The sequence below is a fragment of the Sinohyriopsis cumingii genome, chromosome 1, assembly GCF_028554795.1.
Source record: "Sinohyriopsis cumingii isolate HCF-2022 chromosome 1, ASM2855479v2, whole genome shotgun sequence".
NCBI lineage: Eukaryota > Metazoa > Mollusca > Bivalvia > Unionida > Unionidae > Sinohyriopsis > Sinohyriopsis cumingii.
This window is the reverse complement of record NC_142961.1, coordinates 20,285,328-20,307,597: the sequence shown is the minus strand read 5'-3', so window position 1 is coordinate 20,307,597 and position 22,270 is coordinate 20,285,328. Positions and strand designations below refer to the sequence as shown.

General features: G+C 35.8%; 2 protein-coding genes across 3 annotated transcripts in view; one reads left to right on the top strand and one right to left on the bottom strand.

The window, feature by feature from the left end:
• Positions 1-22,270, top strand: part of LOC149806521 (regulator of G protein signaling 22-like) — a 201,709-nt gene that overhangs the window by 130,252 nt on the left and 49,187 nt on the right. For both annotated transcript variants that reach the window (XM_089954185.1, XM_089954186.1), the window contains 4 exons: positions 5,539-5,871; positions 8,730-8,957; positions 13,120-13,281; positions 20,630-20,809. In XM_089954185.1, coding sequence (XP_089810311.1) covers positions 5,539-5,871; positions 8,730-8,957; positions 13,120-13,281; positions 20,630-20,809 — 903 coding nt within the window. The remainder of the gene's footprint in view (positions 1-5,538; positions 5,872-8,729; positions 8,958-13,119; positions 13,282-20,629; positions 20,810-22,270) is intronic.
• LOC149806523 (uncharacterized) lies at positions 13,986-19,827 on the bottom strand. Its single transcript, XM_089950967.1, has 2 exons — positions 19,678-19,827; positions 13,986-14,966 (listed from the first exon to the last, which is right to left on the bottom strand). Exons 1-2 carry the CDS (start codon positions 19,825-19,827, stop codon positions 13,986-13,988), a joined length of 1,131 nt encoding a protein of 376 aa, XP_089807093.1.

The following is a 22,270-nucleotide window of genomic DNA, read 5'->3' as shown; positions in this document are numbered from 1 at the left end:
TGTATAACATGCTAATTATAGATGATGATTAAACATGGGGTGGGTGTATACCATGTTAATTACAGATGATAATTAAACATGGGGTGGGTGTATACCATACTACATGTATTTACAGTGCTCTTTTAGCTTCTGTATTACAAAGGTGTACACTTATTTTTTTAAATATGTAAAAAGTGTTTATTCTGATTATTTTATATGAATTTGTAAACAACAATATACAATCCAACAAATTAAGTGTGTTTGTCTTCTAGTTTGCATAGGGCTAGGGTTAATCCTAACCCATAACCCAACAGATCATGTGTATTTGTCTTCTAGTTTGCATAGAATTATATCTTTATGATTATTTTATTGATTACATTTTTTTCTGTCCACATGAATTTTAACCTTAGAGTAGAGACATTGAAAGGAAATAATTGCTTTTTTTATTTTTTTGCATAAGATATTAATGTTAATTTTTGATGGAAAAATGTAAAAACACATTTACACTTATGTTTGAAACGTTTATTTTTACAGATGTTCCCATTATCCATGTGCATAGCATATTATAGGCCATGTTCCCATTATCCATGTGCATATAATATTATAGGCCATGCTGACATTATCCATGTGCATAGCATATTATAGAACATGTTGCCATTATCCATGTGCATAGCATATTATAGAACATCCTCCCATTATCCATGTGCATAGCATATTATAGGCCATGCTGCCATTATCCATGTGCATAGCATATTAAAGACCATGCTTCCATTATCCATGTACATAGCATATTATAGGCCATGCTCCCATTATCCATGTGCATAGCATATTATAGGCCATGCTCCCATTATCCATGTTCATAGCATATTATAGGCCATGCTCCCATTATCCATGTGCATAGCATATTATAGGTCATGCTCCCATTATCCATGTACATAGCATATTAAAGGCCATGCTTCCATTATCCATGTGCATAGCATATTATAGAACATGCTCCCATTATCCATGTGCATAGCATATTATAGTCCATGCTGCCATTATTCATGTGCATAGCATATTAAAGTCTATGCTTCCATTATACATGTGCATAGCATATTAAAGGCCATGATTCCATTATACATGTGCATAGCATATTAAAGGCCATGCTTCCATTATACATGTGCATAGCATATTATAGAACATGCTCCCATTATCCATGTGCATAGCATATTATAGGCCATGCTGCCATTATCCATGTGCATAGCATATTAAAGACCATGCTCCCATTATCCATGTACATAGCATATTATAGGCCATGCTGACATTATCCATGTGCATAGCATTTTATAGGCCATGCTCCCATTATCCATGTGCATAGCATATTATAGGCCATGATCCCATTATCCATGTGCATAGCATATTAAAGGCCATACTTCCATTATCCATGTGCATAGCATATTTTAGAACATGCTCCCATTATCCATGTGCATAGCCTATTATAGGCCATGCTGCCATTATCCATGTGCATAGCATATTAAAGGCCATGCTTCCATTATACATGTGCATAGCATATTAAAGGCCATGATTCCATTATACATGTGCATAGCATGTTAAAGACCATGCTCCCATTATCCATGTGCATAGCATATTACACTGGACAACAAATTTTTACAAAAGTCATGTTACTGAAATAAAATTAGTCAATTCTTATCAATTTTTATGTGCTGAACATGAATATGACAGTCAAATTGCAAAATTGGCTCTAGTTTTTTTGTAATCTGCAAGAAATTAATGTTTACATAACGAAATGCATTCCAATAGTAAAAGGTCAACTGTAATAGCCTACCTATAAAAAATCAAGTCATTGACTACATCTTAGATTTCTTCGCCTGTCTCTTGTACAGCTGTTTGGGAGCATCTCTGAGGAGTGTCCAGCAGTAGTCAGCCAGCATTGTAGTGGACCATTTTCCCTGGTATCTTTGTTCCATTGTTGCGATATCTTGATGCAAACGTTCGCCGTGTTCATCACTAACAATACCACAGTTGCTAGGAAAGAAATCCAAATGGGAATGAAGGAAGTGAATCTTTAGAGACATATTGCAGCCAAGTTTCTTATACTTCATCAACATGTCTTCTACTAGTTCCTTATAGTTTTCTGCCCTAACATTTCCGAGGAAGTTTGTAGAAACTAGGCGAAAAGCATTCCATGCTTGTTTCGCGTCACCTTCCAGCAAGTTGTTGAACCGGTCATCTTTGAAAAGCTCTCGAATCTGAGGACCCACAAAAACTCCCTCTTTAATCTTTGCTTCGCTGAGTCGAGGGAATTTTTCATGCAGGTATCGGAATGCTGGCAAAGTCCGGTCAATGGCTTTCACGAAGTTCTTCATCAAACCTAGTTTGATGTGAAGGGGTGGTAGCAAGATTTTCTGAGCCTCAACCAGAGCTGGGTGTTGGATATTCTTCTCTCCAATGGCTACATTCTGCCTGTGAGTCCATTCCTTCCTCATGTAGTGCATTTCCCTTGCTCGGCTATCCCACTCGCATAAGAAACACATGTATTTTGTATATCCTTGCTGCAGTCCCATTAAAAGAGCAACTACCTTCAAATCACCACAGAGGTGCCAGCTGTACTTGTTATACTCAATGGAATTCAGTAGCTGCCTTAAGTTATCGTATGTCTCTTTCATGTGGACAGCATACGCTACTGGAATAGATGGAAGAATGTTTCCATTGTGCAAAAGCACAGCCTTGAGACTCAGTTTCGAAGAGTCCACAAATAGTCTCCATTCTTGTGGGTCATGAGTGATTTTTAAAGCATTCATGAGGCCCTCAATATCGGAACAGAATATCAGATTACTTTCCTTTCTGAAGAAAGGCTCCAATTGCTGGTGGCGCTTTCGATATGCAGTAATTGTGACATCTTCTTCTAGAAGATTCCATTGTTGGAGTCTTGATCCTAGCAATTCTGCCTTGTTCTTTGATAAGTCCAAATCACGAATCAGGTCATTTAGTTCTTCCTGTGTTATTCTGTGTGGGGTTGATGATGCACCACAGTGAAAATCTGGATCACTGCATGCTGATGGACCAGGAGAAGAACAGGTCGACTCACCTTTGTCTTCGTCAGATGAATCAAGAGAATATTCTGCTGGAGGTTCTGGAATAGGAAGTCCCTCACCATGTGGAACTGGTCTCAATGCAGACGGAATGTTTGGGTAGACTATTCTCGACTTCTTTCGCTTCGTTATTCCGCCGGAAAGAGGAGGAACCAAGCAGAAGTAACAGTCATTTAGGTGGTTGCTTGGCTCTCTCCACACCATTGGGACTGCAAACGGCATTGATGACCTTTTGCAATTCAACCACTGTGAAAGCTGTGTTGTACATGTAGCACAGCATATATGCGGAGCCCAAGGCTTGTCTTGGTCACCAACCTTGCATCCGAAGTAAAGATGATATGCCTTCTTCACTTGAGAATTGATACTTTTCTTCTGGTTGGCAAATGTCACTTCCCCACAAATATAGCAAAAATTGTCCATGGTATTAACACACTTTCGAGGCATTACTGTTCTTTATTGTACGTAAATGGATAAAATAATAAGTTTTATGTAACAGTAGCTTGAACTGTCTCGCACAACGTCTAAAATATTTTAAATGCTGAACCTATCTGATTGGGCTTTATATAGTACACTGCTTACGTCAGCTTCAGCAGCCGCCTGGCATTAGTATAATAGGCCTACACATGTATAGTACACTGCTGACGTCAACTTACTTCAGCAGCCACATGGCATTAGTATTGCATTGCATCAGAAAATGATGCAATCAACTGTGGATGATGTGAGCATGATGGTATTATGCAATGTTACATCATTATTTCGGATGTTGCTGCAGTCCTACTGGAGAAATTTACACAGTGAAACATAGAAAATGAGGTATATGAATATCTTCAAAACGAGAGCCAATACAAATTTTTCACGGTTATATTCGTGTTCGGCACACCAAAATACTACAGATTAGGGCCTTTTCAAGTCAGTAATGATTTCACTGTTGACCAGTGTTATAGGCCATGCTGCCATTATCCATGTGCATAGCATATTAAAGGCCATGCTTCCATTATACATGTGCATAGCATATTAAAGGCCATGCTGCCATTATACATGTGCATAGCATGTTAAAGACCATGCTCCCATTATCCATGTGCATAGCATATTAAAGGCCATGCTCCCATTATCCATGTGCATAGCATATTATAGGCCATGCTTCAATACTCAATGCTTTTTGGACACATGAGGAATATTTTCCTCAGAATTGTTTCTTTGGATATAAGGTGATCATAAAACACAGAATATTCTCAATCTCAGGGATAAAAGATCTACATTTTTTCAGTGAGAATTAAATCAGAAATTTAGACTTAAACTGAAGAAGTTTCATGATAAAGGATAGGATCATTAAACAAACTATTTATATGTTTTAAAAGAATATATACATAAAACATTTTTCATGGAACATGATAACTTTTAGTAGGTCAAATAAAATTAGGAACTTTTCATTTTACAACTGTAAAGTATATCATGGCAAAGATTGCTTTAAAAATTGAAAAAATGCACTCAATTCAATCCAAAAGTAACCAACATTTGCCTCAACTTATGGCAGACTTAAATTTTGATGCATGTATATTACCCTCAGGGACAATCAAAGAGAATTTATCAGGACCCAGAAGCAATGATACAACTGAGATGAGTATTTACCTGTAAGCCTTATGTGGGTTTATATCTTTTGTGCCTGTTTATTTGCACTTTTGGAGAAATGAGTTATAAAGAAGAACTTTAGGACTGCTAAGTTACTTTATGTCATTTTTCTTGATGTCCTCAATATATCCCTATTCCATATTAAACTGGTTCTACTCAGAACAAAGTATGTATGCAATTTTGCATAGTTGCTGGATGTATACAATGGTGTCATAGACAAAAGTTCACTCCTGTGAAGAGCATCAAAACAATTAACATAATACACAAAATTTCCAAAAATGGGATCTTAATAAAAGCATGAAAAGAAGAGTACAGGAGAATATGCACTCAGCACAAGTTGGGACAAAAGTATGGTAAAAGTATCATATCACTAGGCACTACAACTTTCCTAGTGTACACTTTACATATTTAAATAACACAAAGCTTGACTTTAAATGATTTATTGATTACTGAATTCTTTTTACTTACTTGTTTACTTTTTGTATTTTGTTTTACATATTCTTTAATTTTTAATTCTTCTCTTTACTCTTTTTCTTTGTTTTGTCCACAGAGGATGAAATAGACCAACAGGACCTTTCACAGATGGCATGCCAGTGGCATGACATTGACTGTGATATTGTTTGGCATGCCAGTGGCATGACATTGACTGTGATATTGTTTGGCATGCCAGTGGCATGACATTGACTGTGATATTGTTTGGCATGCCAGTGGCATGACATTGACTATGATATTGATTGGCATGCCAGTGGCATGACATTGACTGTGATATTGTTTGGCTGTGCTCATAGTTATTCCATATAATTTCATATAATGTTTTCCATTATTTTTTGTTCTACAGAGGGCACTAACACCAGAAGATCCCATGGAAGGGTATTCAGACCCTGTTTATGATGAATCTTTGCTAGAACAAATTTCAGAAGATTTCCGTGATTACACATTGGAAAAACTTGTCCATAACCGCATTGAGTTGGAACACTACCGACAGTTCCTGGAAGAGAATTATGCCAGCATGGATCTTAAGTGTTGGATGGACATTGAGGCCTTCAGAAGAATTCCACATACTGATGAGAAGAAGAGAGATGCTAAAGCCAAAGAAATAAACCAGAAATACTTCAACAGGAAGTACTTCTTTGGCGCTAACAGCCCTGCTGGCAAGGAGGGACAAGACAAGGTCAGTTAGCTTCATTACTAATATTACTCAGCTGAAGATACAGTTGTAGGTGTCATGCATTTGAGCCTTTGAGTTAAAATGCAGGTAATTCCTCAAAATTAGTAACACTAGCCTTCTAATCGCTGATACATCTTTAAGTGGCTAACCTTTTAAGTCTTTTGAAGTATGTGTGTGTGTTTGCTTGTTATTTTGATTTTTAAAGTAGTTTTTTTTTCATAAATCTTTCATATCGTTGCGATGTCTGCAGTGTGGCAGTTTATAGTTGTGTCTAGCACTGAGGCATCATGTCACAGACATGTAGCATTGTCCCACTCAGTCACATTATTCTGACACGAGGCTGACCAGTCCTAACACTAAACTCTTAATGCTGAGCAACAAGCAAGGCAGCTGCTTGTGTATTGTGTCTGTGTACCCCATTGTGTGCAGTCATTAGCAGTAGGTGTCTGTGTACCCATTGTGAGTGTGGTCTTCAGGGTCATTAGGTGTCTGTGTACCCTATTGTGAGTGTGGTGTTCGGGGTCAGTATCATGGTGTTATATGTTGCATTGTTTTTTATGACACTTTCCTTTCCAATCTATAAGTTCAGAGACATTGGAGACTGCTCCGGTGGCCTAGTGGTTAGTGCATCTGCCTCAGATGCGGGAGGTCATGGGTTTGATCTCTGGTCGAGTCATACCAAAGACTTTTAAAAATGGTACTAACAGCTGCCTCGCTTGGCACTCAGCATTAAGAAGTTAGAGTTACGACTGGTCGGCCTGGTGTCCAGATAATGTGACTAGGTGGGACACCATACTAAATGTCTGCAGCATGATGTCCCAGTGCTAGACAAACTATAAACTGCCACACTGCAGACATCATAGTGATATATATGAGAAATTGTTAAAGCTACGTTAAAAATGCAAATCACACAAACACACACAGACGTTTGAGATAAAGGGTCAAAGTCACAGATCATTATTTTAAGTTTCAGTCACATTTGCCCTTCCACTCTTTAACTTACTATCTATTTATGATAAATGGATATAGCTTAATTGATATAAGCCTGTGGGTATCATTAAATATACTACCCATCTATCTGTCACCAATTGCATGTTGCATGTATATTGACTATATAGTTTCAATATCTATGGGTGAGAGAAAGGAAAGAAAGTAAATATGTTGTTTTCTTTACATATACATGCTGCTATATATACTCTATGTATGTATGTGTGTGCATATGTGGGCATTTGTATGTAAATATGTTTCTTTGTATGATGGCCTCAAGGTAGCTGAGTTCATTAGCTAATTGTTTTGCCCTCTTTAAACCTCTATAAGTAAAGTCATTATTATTTTTATTATTATTATTATTATTATTATTATTATTATTATTATTATTATTATTATCATAGCATGTTGTGTATTACAGTCAGGGTTTTATTTTCATGGTCAAGTTAATTGATAAATTATTTACCCTTTTTCTGCATTTTTGATTGTATGTCCTTTTAGATTAGATTAGGGTTTGAATATGTGATTTCTAACAGCCACAAAGTCTGTGATAATTGTTATTCATATATAATAGAGAATTTACAATATTAAAAAAGTAATCACAAATAAAAATGTTCAGACTGATACATCTATGTATTCCATGATAAATCTATGTATTCCATGATACATCTATGCATTCCATGATAAATCTATGTATACCATGACAAATCCATGTATTCCATGATAAACCTATGCATACCATGATACATCTATGCATTCCATCATAAATCTATGTATGCCATGATACATCTATGTATTCCATGATACATCTATGTATGCCATGATACATCTATGTATTCCATGATACATCTATGTATACCATGATACATCTATGTATTCCATGATACATCTATGTATACCATGCTACATCTATGCATACCATGATACATCTATGTATACCATGATACATCCATGTATTCCATGATAAATCTATGCATACCATGTTACATCTATGTATTCCATGATACATCTATGCATTCCATGATAAATCTATGTATACCATGATACATCTATGTATACCATGGTACATCTATTTATACCATGATACATCTATGCATACCATGATACATCTATGTATACCATGATTCATCTATTTATACCATGATACATCTATGTATTCCATGATACATCTATGTATGCCATGCTACATCTATGCATACCATGATACATCTATGTATACCATGATACATCCATGTATTCCATGATAAATCTATGCATACCATGTTACATCTATGTATTCCATGATAAATCTATGTATACCATGATACATCTATGCATTCCATGATAAATCTATTTATACCATGATATATCTATGCATACCATGATACATCTATGTATACCATGATACATCTATTTATACCATGATACATCTATGCGTACCATGATACATCTATGTATACCATGATACATCTATGTATACCATGATACATCCATGTATTCCATGATAAATCTATGCATTCCACGTTACATCTATGCATTCCATGATAAATGTATGCATTCCATGATAAATCTATGTATACCATGATACATCTATGTATTCAGTGATACATCTGTGTATACCATGATAAATCTATGTATACCATGATACATCTATTTATACCATGATAAGCAGGTTTGAATACCAAGAGCTTTTTGTATAAAATGATATAGTAAAGCTGTAAACCAGTAAAGTCTGTAAACAGGGGCATCACAAAAATTTCATTTAGTTCTTTAGGTCAAGATTTTGTTGATTTGTGTGGCTGTGATGTGTTTGTTTTTTATATAAGAATTGTAAGAGAAAGAGAGGCATGTATTTTGTCACATATTTACCACATTTTGACCACCACTGTCTCCAGGTGATGGCAGCTGGTGGGGGTTGGGGTAAACTGATGAATGACAGACCTCCAAATCCAGTCATTATTGAGGCACAGAAATTTGTGAGGGATAGACTGGAGAAAAAATGGCTGCCACTGTTCCTCCTTACACCTGCTTTTGCAGAGAGACAGAAGCCCCGCACCAGCATGGATAACGTTGTGGATGATGTGCTGGTTCAAAAGAGAAAGAAATCCCAGGCTGTTTGGAAGGCAATAACTTTTTTACTCAGTTTTTCACATAAACATTTTTTTTCACACTAGCATTATTGTTTTCCATTGCACACTGATAGTCGAAGACATTGCAAATGAGTGTATTAACCTTGAACCAGCAAGACAGAAGTATTTTCATGTGAAGTCAAACCTTTAGATGATGTACCATCAGACAAAATATTAGACTATTGAGTGAATGTGGTTTATATGAAAACATTTAACCCTATATTTTTACAGATTTTATAATTTTTTGCATACATTTTTTATTTTACATACCTTTTATAGTATTTTAAATCATTAATTTTTGTCCTTTCATTTCACAGTATATTCATCTTAACTTTATCTTTTCTCTATTAGTACTTCTTGTGTACTTTTATCTTTTCTCTAATAGTACTTTATGTGTACTTTTATCTTTTCTCTAATAGTACTTTGTGTGTACTTTTATCTTTTCTCTGTTAGTACTTTGTGTGTACTTTTCTCTTTTCTCTAATAGTACTTTGTGTGTAATGTTATCTTTTTTCTTATAGTACTTTGTGTACTTTTTAATTTTTCTCTTATAATACCTTATGTGTACTCTCAACTTTTCTCTTACAGTACTTTATGTGTACTTTGTATCTTTGTCTAATATTACTTTATGTGTTTTTTTTTTACTCCTTTTTCTTATAGTACTTTGTGTGTACTTTTTGTCTTTTTTCTAATAGTACTTTGTGTGTAATATTATCTTTTCTGTTATAGATACTTTGTGTACTTTTATCTTTTCTCTAATAGTACTTTTTAACTTTTCTCTTATAGTACTTTGTGTGCTTTTTAATTTTTCTCTTATAATACTTTATGTGTACTTTTATCTTTTCTCTAATAGTACTTTATGTGTACTTTTGTCTTTTCTCTAATAGTACTTGAAACGTATTTTTACCTTTTCTCTTACAGTGCTTTATGTGTACTTTTTATCTTTTCTGTTATAGTACTTTATGTGTACTTTTTGTTTTTCTCTTACAGTAATCTATGTGTACTTTCATCTTTTCTCTTACAGTGCTTTATGTGTACTTTTATTTGGAAGGCTTTTTCTTCCAAAAGATTCTTTTGCAGTTCTTAATATTTACATTTTTGTACTTAAACTTTTAACACATTAACCTCTGGTGACAAGTTAATTGTTGTTGTTGTTGTTGTGGGGTTTAACACCATTTTTCAGCACATGATAGACTATACATGGGGGTCAGTATTAATGGTGGAGGAAGAACCCGGGAAAACCCCAGAAAGAACCACTGATCCACGAGAAGCTACTGGCAAGCTTTCTCACATACCCACATTGGCTGAATCCAACACTCAAACCAGCGCAGACAGAGGTGAGATGACAGTGATCCATAATAGAGAGTGCTTTAGAACACTCGGCCACTCAGAGCCCCGGTGACAAGTTAACAGGGCAGGAGGTAGTAGTCTACTGCCAAGCTCTATAGCATCATGGTCATGCATGATACACTAAAGTGGGTGGTATTATAGAAAGGTAGACAGTTGTAGCTCTACAATGATACCAAATATTCTGGAATTTCTAGTTGCACTACAAAATACAGAGGGAAAAACCTCATTTTTTGGACCCAATTTATTTTTCTACCCTAAATTGGCCCATGGTCGGAATCTGATTTTGTGTCCGGATTTTAGACCTTTTGGTCTCAGTTCTAAGCAAACCCATATGAACTGCAAACAGACAGATGAACCTTTGCAAAAAGTAGGATAAGATGGGCATTTGGAATAAAGAGTGGTCTCGATACAAAAATAATGGGTCCGTTTAGCAAAAAAAAAGAAAAAAAGAACTCCAACTTTTACCCTTCTGCTCATGCGCGAGCCAAATAGCCAATGAAAAATGATGTTTCTAACACAACTAGGCAGTATTTTATTGAAAGTTCACCTGGGATTTGGTGTTTTTGGATGTATTCAGAAATAGCTTTCAAAATGTGTTTCCTACTTGAGTTTTAGGCGAAAATGACAAAAACTTCCAGGGGTTAATGTGTTAATGGGTGCATTTTGATGACATCACCAAATTTTAATATTCCTTGCATATTTAATCACTTGTGCATCAACATTGCACATAAATTACAAATTTACCCATTCCTTGATGATTTGTACAAAAATTAAAAAATCCTTTTTAACACATTAACTCCTGGTGACGAGTTAACGTGGCAGGAAGTAGTAGCCTACTACTGAGCTCTCTAGCATCAAGGTCATGCATGATACACTAAAGTGGATGGTATTATAGAAAGTTAGACAGATGTAGCTCTACAATGATACCAGTTAATCTGGAATTTCTAGTTGCACTACAAAATACAGAGGGAAAAACCTCATTTTTTGGACCCAATTTTTTTCTACCCAAAATTGGCCCATGGTTGAAATCCGATTCTGTGTCCGGATTTTAGACTTTTTGGTCTCAGATCTAAGACAAACCCATATGAACTGCAAACAGACAGATGAACCTTTGCAAAAAGTAGGATAAGATGGGCATTTGGAATAAAGAGTGGTCTCGATACAAAAATAATGGGTCCGTTTAGCAGAAGAAAAAAAAAAGAACTCCAATTTTTACCCTTCTGCTCATGTGCAAGCCAAATAGCCAATGAAAAACAATGTTTCTAACACAACTAGGCAGTATGTTATTGAAAGATCACCTGGGATTTGGTGTTTTTGGATGTATTCAGAAATAGCTTTCAAAATGTGTTTCCTACTCGAATTTTAGGCAAAAACGACAAAAACCTCCAGGGGTTAATGTGTTAACTGGCATCATATAGCCAGTAACATGCTGAATGCCGTTGAATCCTAATACATACATATCATCCAATGCTACATCAAGACAAAGAGAGATGTTATGATAGATGCTTTAAAAGATTCTCAGTTGATATTATTACTTATTGCTTGCAGAACAAAGAAAATTTACCATCATGTCTACCATGTAATAAAGGTTATTAAAATTTACCATCTTGTCTGTTATGCAATAAAGGTTATTAAAATTTACCATCTTGTCTGTTATGCAAAAAAGGTTATTAAAATTTGCCATCATGTCTGTTATAAAACAAAGGTTATAAAAAATTACCATAAGGTCTGTTATGTAATAAAGGTTGTAAAAGAACTTATTTATTTTATCAATTGATTTTTTTGAAAGTTTTATTTTTATAGTTTGTTATTTAATCAATTATATTTATATTTTTTTAGTTTATGTTATTTGATCAATTATATTTATAACTTTATAGTTTTTGTTATTTGATCAATTATAATTATATTTTATAGTTGATGTTATTCAATCAATTATGTTTAGGGAATGATTCCATTATATTCAGAAGAATAAAAATTAAATAGTATAAAGAAGTAAAACCTTTATTAAAATAATAAACTAAAGCTAAATCAAATGTATGATATTATTCATTGCAAAGTCTTGATATCATATACATTGCAAAGTCTTGATATCATACATTGCAAAGTCTTGATATCATACATTGCAAAGTCTTGATATATTTCTTTCTTTCAAATCATATATGATTGGTTACATATGGGTGTGACTGCATAAACTTAACAGGCACAAGCTCTAATTACACAAGCTTTTGTCTTTGCAAATACAACCTCTTTGAGGTGTTATTTAGTTCAAAAATAAAATGAACTTGAATACATTCTATTCTTGTAATGTTGCTTTTTTAAAAAAAAGACTGAGAGGGGTTGTCAGTTAATTAAAGGTTTATGAATATCAGAATAACTCAATTTGTTTTCTTCAACCAACTATCAGTTGCAAAGAACATTACCAGTCACTTAAGTATTTTGTTCAAATTCAATTTTCTTTCAATATTTCTTGTACCTACCCTGACAGAAGCTTAACCTAATGATAGCCATCCCATCTGTGTGTATGGTTATCCACACTAGAAATTAACCATAAAGTTTTCACTTTTGTATAACTATACATTTTATTCCACCCTCTTTAAAATTTGGAATATAGCTTCACTATGCACTATCTCTACTGAGCTCAGTGAAAGTCCTCATTACTGAGTTGCATGGGCAGGCTGTGGCTAGCTGCAGGTTGTCAAAATAATCCCTATTAATCCATAATCCCCATTATTCCTTCATTTTTTATTTCATTTATTTCCATGGCAAAAAATAGTGTAACATGTTATTTTCAAAAACATTTTTGCAGCTCTTAGAAAGCAGATGGGTGTCGTCATCTCAAGAGATCATTACATTCCGTAATGCCCTTCTGAACCCTGTGACTTCAATGCAGTTTCGACGATATGTTTCCATCCAGGGAGACAGTCTAGAAAATGATGTTCTCTTCTGGCAGGAGGTCCAGAAATACAAGGTTAGACACTCAGCCTTAATGTAAACTCAGAACCAGTCTACTGCTGGCACACTCAACCATGCTGTCAAGTTAGACCCAGTCTAATTCTGACACAGTCATCCTGTAAAATAAGACCCAGTCCAATGCTGACAGTTATACTGTAAAATCAGACCCAGTCCAATGCTGACAGTCATACTGTAAAAGCAGACCCAGTCCAATGCTGACACATTCAGTCATGCTGTAAAATAAGAAATTGTAATGCAGGAACAAAGTTCATTGCTTGATAGTAAATTTCACAATTAAACAAGACTTACCAAAGTCACAGTTTGATTGTAATTTTATGAACCTGTAAGTGCCTGAGGGATCACATGAGATGGAATTGGTCATGTGATGAGTCATTCTTTAGAGTATGATCAGCTTGGATGTCGCAGAGAACAACAATAGGGTGGGATATGCCTGAAGATAATTAATTTGCATATGGGTGGGCATGTGATCCCTCAGGCACTTACAGGTTCATAAAATCCCAATCAAACTGTGACTTTAGTAAGTCTTGTTTAATTGTGAAATTTTATTTCCCCTGTAAGTGCCTTGGGATCTCATGAGATTTCAGAGTTTATGCATCCAAGCACAACAATGAAGAAAAAATAAAATAAAAGGTATATTTGTTATACTAGATAAAACTATAAAGAACAAGATATAAGCATCTGAGACTGAATCAAAAAATTTTATAGGTGGGACTTACCAAGCACAGCACTGCTGAAATCTAAGCCATCCAATACAGGTTTATGATAGAACTTGTGGAATGTGCAATCATTACTCCATCCTACAGTCTTAATAATAGTATGCAAAGACAGTTTCATTGTAGCTGCAGCAGTGCTTGATGCAGCTCTAGTGCTGTGGGCCCCAAAAATGGATGTATCAATCCCTGCCTCCTTCATAACAGTCTTGATCCATCTAGCTATGGTGCTTTTAGCAACAGCTCTAAAAGGAGGTTGTGTGGTTATCAATAATTTTTTCTCATTTCCTTGAAGGGAAGAAGTTCTACTGATGTATTCTTGTAAGGTTTCAACTATACATAGTCGTTTATCGTGATATGCAGAAAAAGCCATTTGTGATAGATGTTGACTAGGTTTACTTTGCTTCAAAAGGTCCCTAATTCTGAAAACAACTCTATCAGAAAAAATAGTAATATCATCAATATTTATGACATGCAAAGTTTGGCATCTCTGGCCACTAAGTAAAGCCAACAGGATCATTAGTTTCTGAGTCACTTGTTTCAAAGAAATTTTGCACACAGGAAATAATTTTTCCAGATGCTGAAGCACAGTTCTCACATCCCAGGTTATGCCATATCTGGGCAAACATGGCCTACATAGAAAAACTCCTCTCAAAAATCTTTTTATGAGCACATTATTACCTAGGTCAACATTACTACTCAATTTAATTAAACTAGATATAGCAGATCTGGCAGTGTTGATGGAGCTGTAACCTAAACCAGAATCAAACAGTTCTGTCAGGAAAGCCAGGACCAAATTTACAGGTGAATCAAGGGGATCAATATATTTCCCAACCGAAAAGTGCAACCATTTCTGGAGATGTGTCCAATATTGTTTCCATGTTGATTCTCTCCACGAGTCAATTATGACACTGGCAGCTTTTAGTCCCCTTATCTGTAGATGCTGGATTTCTCCTAGATTTTGAAGCCACTACAGGGCTATCATTTTGCATAGTTGTTCCCCCTTGGGAATCATTGTGTTTTGTTGCAACCATGATGGAGAAATCTTTCGCCTTATCAGCTAAACGCTGCTTGGCTCTATTTTGCAATATTTCTTGCAATAGTCCATTCCCCATATTAACAGGATACCTTTGGCTTTGTCCCGATTCCACCATTGTGCAAAACTGTGCAAGAGATGACACTCAAAAACGATGAAACAATGAAGTACGGTACAGTTATGACTGTACAAGGCCTTTCAAAAGGTAGAGGAAGTTTCTGCCCTGCGCTAATTACAAATTTGCATGAAAGTTCAGCTGTAAATTACTGGAATCGTGAAATTTTAAAACTCGAGAAAAACACTTATGTACTGACTCCTTGATGCTGGACCATTCACTGACTCATCACATGACCAATTCCATCTCATGAGATCCCGAGGCACTTACAGGGGAAATAAAATGGAGGATTATGTGCATGAAAATAGATGTGAGATCACTCTGTTTTCCTTAACACCAGTCACATTTAAACTTTTTGGCCTAATTTAATTTCATGGATACTCTTTACATATCAAATTTGAAACCCATCATGACTATTTCTGATTGGACAGTATTTATAGATACATACTTCATTTTGAAAGGAACAATGTTGTATTTTGCCAGTTAGGATTAAGAGACTTAGAACTGTTACACAGGATGGTAATGTATTAGATTTACAAGATGGAAAATGACTAACATATTACACAGGATGGTAATGTATCTGATTTACAAGATGGAAAATGACTAGCGTATTACACAGGATGGTAATGTATCAGATTTACAAGATGGAAAATGATTAACATATTACACAGGATGGTAATGTATCTGATTTACAAGATGGAAAATGACTAACATATTACACAGGATGGTAATGTATCTGATTTACAAGATGGAAAATGGATGGTAATGTATCAAATTTACAAGATGGAAAATGACTAACGTATTACACAGGATGGTAATGTATCTGATTTACAAGATGGAAAATGACTAGCGTATTACACAGGATGGTAATGTATCTGATTTACAAGATGGAAAATGACTAACATATTACACAGGATGGTAATGTATCTGATTTACAAGATGGAAAATGGATGGTAATGTATCAAATTTACAAGATGGAAAATGACTAATGTATTACACAGGATGGTAATGTATCTGATTTACAAGATGGAAAATGACTAACGTATTACACAGGATGGTAATGTATCTGATTTACAAGATGGAAAATGGATGGTAATGTATCAAATTTACAAGATGGAAAATGACTAACGTATTACACAGGATGGTAATGTATCTGATTTACAAGATGGAAAATGACTAACGTATTACACAGGATGGTAATGTATCTGATTTACAAGATGGAAAATGGATGGTAATGTATCAAATTTACAAGATGGAAAATGACTAACATATTACACAGGATGGTAATGTATCTGATCTACAAGATGGAGAATGAGTGACGTACTAGGAAAAATTTCAAATCAGATTCTCCATAAAAAAGTAGTTTGAATGTGAACAATAAAAGTGGGGTGAATTTCTTGATGCTTACAAATCACTGAAATTATCATATTACCACATATGTTTATCATAATTACACCTATGGATTTATAATGTTATGTCTAACTAGGATACACTGGACAACAAATTTTTACAAAAGTCATGTTACTGAAATAAAATTAGTCAATTCTTATCAATTTTTATGTGCTGAACATGAATATGACAGTCAAATTGCAAAATTGGCTCTAGTTTTTTTGTAATCTGCAAGAAATTAATGTTTACATAACGAAATGCATTCCAATAGTAAAAGGTCAACTGTAATAGCCTACCTATAAAAAATCAAGTCATTGACTACATCTTAGATTTCTTCGCCTGTCTCTTGTACAGCTGTTTGGGAGCATCTCTGAGGAGTGTCCAGCAGTAGTCAGCCAGCATTGTAGTGGACCATTTTCCCTGGTATCTTTGTTCCATTGTTGCGATATCTTGATGCAAACGTTCGCCGTGTTCATCACTAACAATACCACAGTTGCTAGGAAAGAAATCCAAATGGGAATGAAGGAAGTGAATCTTTAGAGACATATTGCAGCCAAGTTTCTTATACTTCATCAACATGTCTTCTACTAGTTCCTTATAGTTTTCTGCCCTAACATTTCCGAGGAAGTTTGTAGAAACTAGGCGAAAAGCATTCCATGCTTGTTTCGCGTCACCTTCCAGCAAGTTGTTGAACCGGTCATCTTTGAAAAGCTCTCGAATCTGAGGACCCACAAAAACTCCCTCTTTAATCTTTGCTTCGCTGAGTCGAGGGAATTTTTCATGCAGGTATCGGAATGCTGGCAAAGTCCGGTCAATGGCTTTCACGAAGTTCTTCATCAAACCTAGTTTGATGTGAAGGGGTGGTAGCAAGATTTTCTGAGCCTCAACCAGAGCTGGGTGTTGGATATTCTTCTCTCCAATGGCTACATTCTGCCTGTGAGTCCATTCCTTCCTCATGTAGTGCATTTCCCTTGCTCGGCTATCCCACTCGCATAAGAAACACATGTATTTTGTATATCCTTGCTGCAGTCCCATTAAAAGAGCAACTACCTTCAAATCACCACAGAGGTGCCAGCTGTACTTGTTATACTCAATGGAATTCAGTAGCTGCCTTAAGTTATCGTATGTCTCTTTCATGTGGACAGCATACGCTACTGGAATAGATGGAAGAATGTTTCCATTGTGCAAAAGCACAGCCTTGAGACTCAGTTTCGAAGAGTCCACAAATAGTCTCCATTCTTGTGGGTCATGAGTGATTTTTAAAGCATTCATGAGGCCCTCAATATCGGAACAGAATATCAGATTACTTTCCTTTCTGAAGAAAGGCTCCAATTGCTGGTGGCGCTTTCGATATGCAGTAATTGTGACATCTTCTTCTAGAAGATTCCATTGTTGGAGTCTTGATCCTAGCAATTCTGCCTTGTTCTTTGATAAGTCCAAATCACGAATCAGGTCATTTAGTTCTTCCTGTGTTATTCTGTGTGGGGTTGATGATGCACCACAGTGAAAATCTGGATCACTGCATGCTGATGGACCAGGAGAAGAACAGGTCGACTCACCTTTGTCTTCGTCAGATGAATCAAGAGAATATTCTGCTGGAGGTTCTGGAATAGGAAGTCCCTCACCATGTGGAACTGGTCTCAATGCAGACGGAATGTTTGGGTAGACTATTCTCGACTTCTTTCGCTTCGTTATTCCGCCGGAAAGAGGAGGAACCAAGCAGAAGTAACAGTCATTTAGGTGGTTGCTTGGCTCTCTCCACACCATTGGGACTGCAAACGGCATTGATGACCTTTTGCAATTCAACCACTGTGAAAGCTGTGTTGTACATGTAGCACAGCATATATGCGGAGCCCAAGGCTTGTCTTGGTCACCAACCTTGCATCCGAAGTAAAGATGATATGCCTTCTTCACTTGAGAATTGATACTTTTCTTCTGGTTGGCAAATGTCACTTCCCCACAAATATAGCAAAAATTGTCCATGGTATTAACACACTTTCGAGGCATTACTGTTCTTTATTGTACGTAAATGGATAAAATAATAAGTTTTATGTAACAGTAGCTTGAACTGTCTCGCACAACGTCTAAAATATTTTAAATGCTGAACCTATCTGATTGGGCTTTATATAGTACACTGCTTACGTCAGCTTCAGCAGCCGCCTGGCATTAGTATAATAGGCCTACACATGTATAGTACACTGCTGACGTCAACTTACTTCAGCAGCCACATGGCATTAGTATTGCATTGCATCAGAAAATGATGCAATCAACTGTGGATGATGTGAGCATGATGGTATTATGCAATGTTACATCATTATTTCGGATGTTGCTGCAGTCCTACTGGAGAAATTTACACAGTGAAACATAGAAAATGAGGTATATGAATATCTTCAAAACGAGAGCCAATACAAATTTTTCACGGTTATATTCGTGTTCGGCACACCAAAATACTACAGATTAGGGCCTTTTCAAGTCAGTAATGATTTCACTGTTGACCAGTGATATACATTGCTCTCTAACATCACAAAGGTTGGACACTGTGTACTTTTACTCTCTAATATCACAAGGGTTGGACACTGTGTACTTTTACTTTCTAATATCACAAGGGTTGGACACTGTGTACTTTTACTCTCTAATATCACAAACATTAAACACTGTGTACTTTTACTCTCTAATATCACAAGGGTTGGACACTGTGTACTTTTACTCTCTAACATCACAAGAGTTAGACACTGTACTTTTACTCTCTAACATCACAAAGGTTGGACACTGTGTACTTTTACACTGCAACATCACAAAGATTGGACACTGTGTACTTTTACACTGTAACATCACAAAGATTGGACACTGTGTACTTTTACTCTCTAATATCACAAGAGTTGGACACTGTACTTTTACTCTCTAATATCACAAGGGTTGGACACTGTATACTTTTACTCTCTAACATCACAAGGGTTGGACACTACTTTTACTCTCTAACATCACAAAGGTTGGACACTGTGTACTTTTACACTGTAACATCACAAAGATTGGACACTGTGTACTTTTACACTGTAACATCACAAAGATTGGACACTGTGTACTTTTACTCTCTAATATCACATGGGTTGGACACTGTGTACATTTACACTGTAACATTACAAAGGTTGGACACTGTGTACTTTTACTCTCTAACATCACAAAGGTTGGACACTGTGTACTTTTACTCTCTAATATCACAAGGGTTGGACACTGTGTACATTTACACTGTAACATTACAAGGGTTGGACACTGTTTGCTGTGAGCAAACATTTGGCAGAATACTAGGGAATAATTGGAGCACAAGGTTTCAGAACCATTCCCAAGTACTTCAGTAGATGTTTGCTTACAGCAAAGTGTGTATGATTATTAATCTTATGTGACCATTTACTTTTAGATAAACTTAATAGTGAATTTCTACAGAGTTTTTCAGTGTGACAAAACCTGTACTGAGACAGCACACTGATATTTGTGTATGGAGCAAACCAGTCAACCCTGGCCAGATTATGTTTTCTTACGTTTATTTATGGGGCAAACCAGTCAACACGGGCAAGATTATGTTTTTCTGATGTTTATGTATGGGGTACACCAGTCAACACTGACCAGATTATGTTTTCTGATGTTAATGTATAGAACAAACTAGTCCACACTGTCCAGATCATGTTTTCTGATGTTTATGTATGGGGCAAACTGGTCAACACTGGGCAGATTATATTTTCTGATGTTTATGTATGGGGCAAATCGGTCAACACTGGACAGATTATATTTTCTGATGTTTATGTATGGGGCAAACTGGTCAACACTGGGCAGATTATTTTTTTCTGATGTTATGTATGGGGCAAACTGGTCAACACTGGGCAGATTATGTTTTCTGATGTTTATGTATTGGGCATTAACCGGTCAGAACTGACCATACTAAATTAGAACAGAAAGTCACAGAAATTTACACAGAGAAATATTTTGATTTGGTGAATTTTCTGAAAGGAAAAATGCCCTCCACTTCCCAGAAGTTTGTAATGTGTGCCATTTTAGCATCTTTAATTACATTACTGTGTATTTATTGGTGTTATTACAGGATCTGTACCATGCCCACACTGATGACTCCATTATACTACAGAAAATTAACACCATCATCAACTGCTTTATAGACTCCCAGCTTCCTCCAACCCTGCAGATTGACATCCCTCAAGAGATTGCAGACAAAATAATAGACCACAAATTTGAGAGGAGCCCATATCTCTTCAGGGAGTCACAGGTCAGTGGATATTCTTTTTAACACACAGGTCAGTGGATATTCTTTTTGTTCTTGTCTACTCCAGCTTCAGAGATCAGTGTGAGTTCTGAACCCAATAACATATTATGAACAATGCTCCTTGCATTAGGAATTAGAAGAATCATGAGAACATTGGTCTGGTGTCACCTAAAAATATGAATACATTCCAGTGTCACCTAAAGATATGCATACATTCTAGTGTCACCGAAAGATGTGCATAATACATTCATAATGTCACCTAAATATATGCATACATTTTGATGTCACCTAAAGATATGCATTCATTCTGGTATTACCTAAATATATGCATACATTCTAGTGTCACCTAAAGATATGCATACATTCTAGTGTCACCGAAAGATGTGCATAATACATTCATAATGTCACCTAAATATGTGCATACATTCTGATGTCACCTAAAGATATGCATACATTCTGGTTTCACTTAAAGATGTGCATTCATTCTGGTATTTCTAAAGATGTGCATATATTCTGGTGTCACTTAAAGATGTGCATTCATTCTGGTGTCACCTAAAGATGTGCATATATTCTGATGTCACTTAAAGATGTACATATATTCTGATGTCAACTAAATATATGCATACATTCTGATGTCACCTAAAGATATGCATTCATTCTGGGTTCACCTATGACGTGCATACATTCTCGTGTCACCTAAAGATGTGCATATATTCTGATGTCACCTAAAGATGTGCATATATTCTGATGACACCAAGGGATATGCATTCTTTTTGGTGTTACCTAAAGATGTGCATACTACATTCATGATGTCACCTAAAGATATGCATACATTCTGGTGTCACCTAAAGATATGCATACATTCTGGTATCACCTAAAAATGTGCATATATTCTGATGTCACCTAAGGATATGCATATATTTTGATGTCACCTAAGGATATGCATATATTCTGGTGTCACCTAAAGATGTGCATAATACATTCTGGTGTCACCTAAAGATATTCATACATTCTGGTATCACCTGAAAATGTGCATATATTCTGATGTCACCTAAGGATATGCATATATTCTGATGTCACCTAAGGATATGCATATATTCTGGTGTCACCTAAAGATGTGCATAATACATTCTGGTGTCACCTAAAGATATGCATACATTCTGGTGTCACATGAAGATATGCAAAAATTCTGGTGTCACCTAAAGATATGCATACATTCTGGTGTCACCTAAAGATATGCATACATTCTGGTATCACCTAAAGATATTCATACATTCTGGTATCACCTAAAAATGTGCATATATTCTGATGTCACCTAAGGATATGCATATATTCTGGTGTCACCTAAAGATGTGCATGATACATTCTGGTGTCACCTAAAGATAATGCATACATTCTGGTGTCACATGAAGATATGCAAAAATTCTGGTGTCACCTAAAGATGTGCATAATACATTCATGATG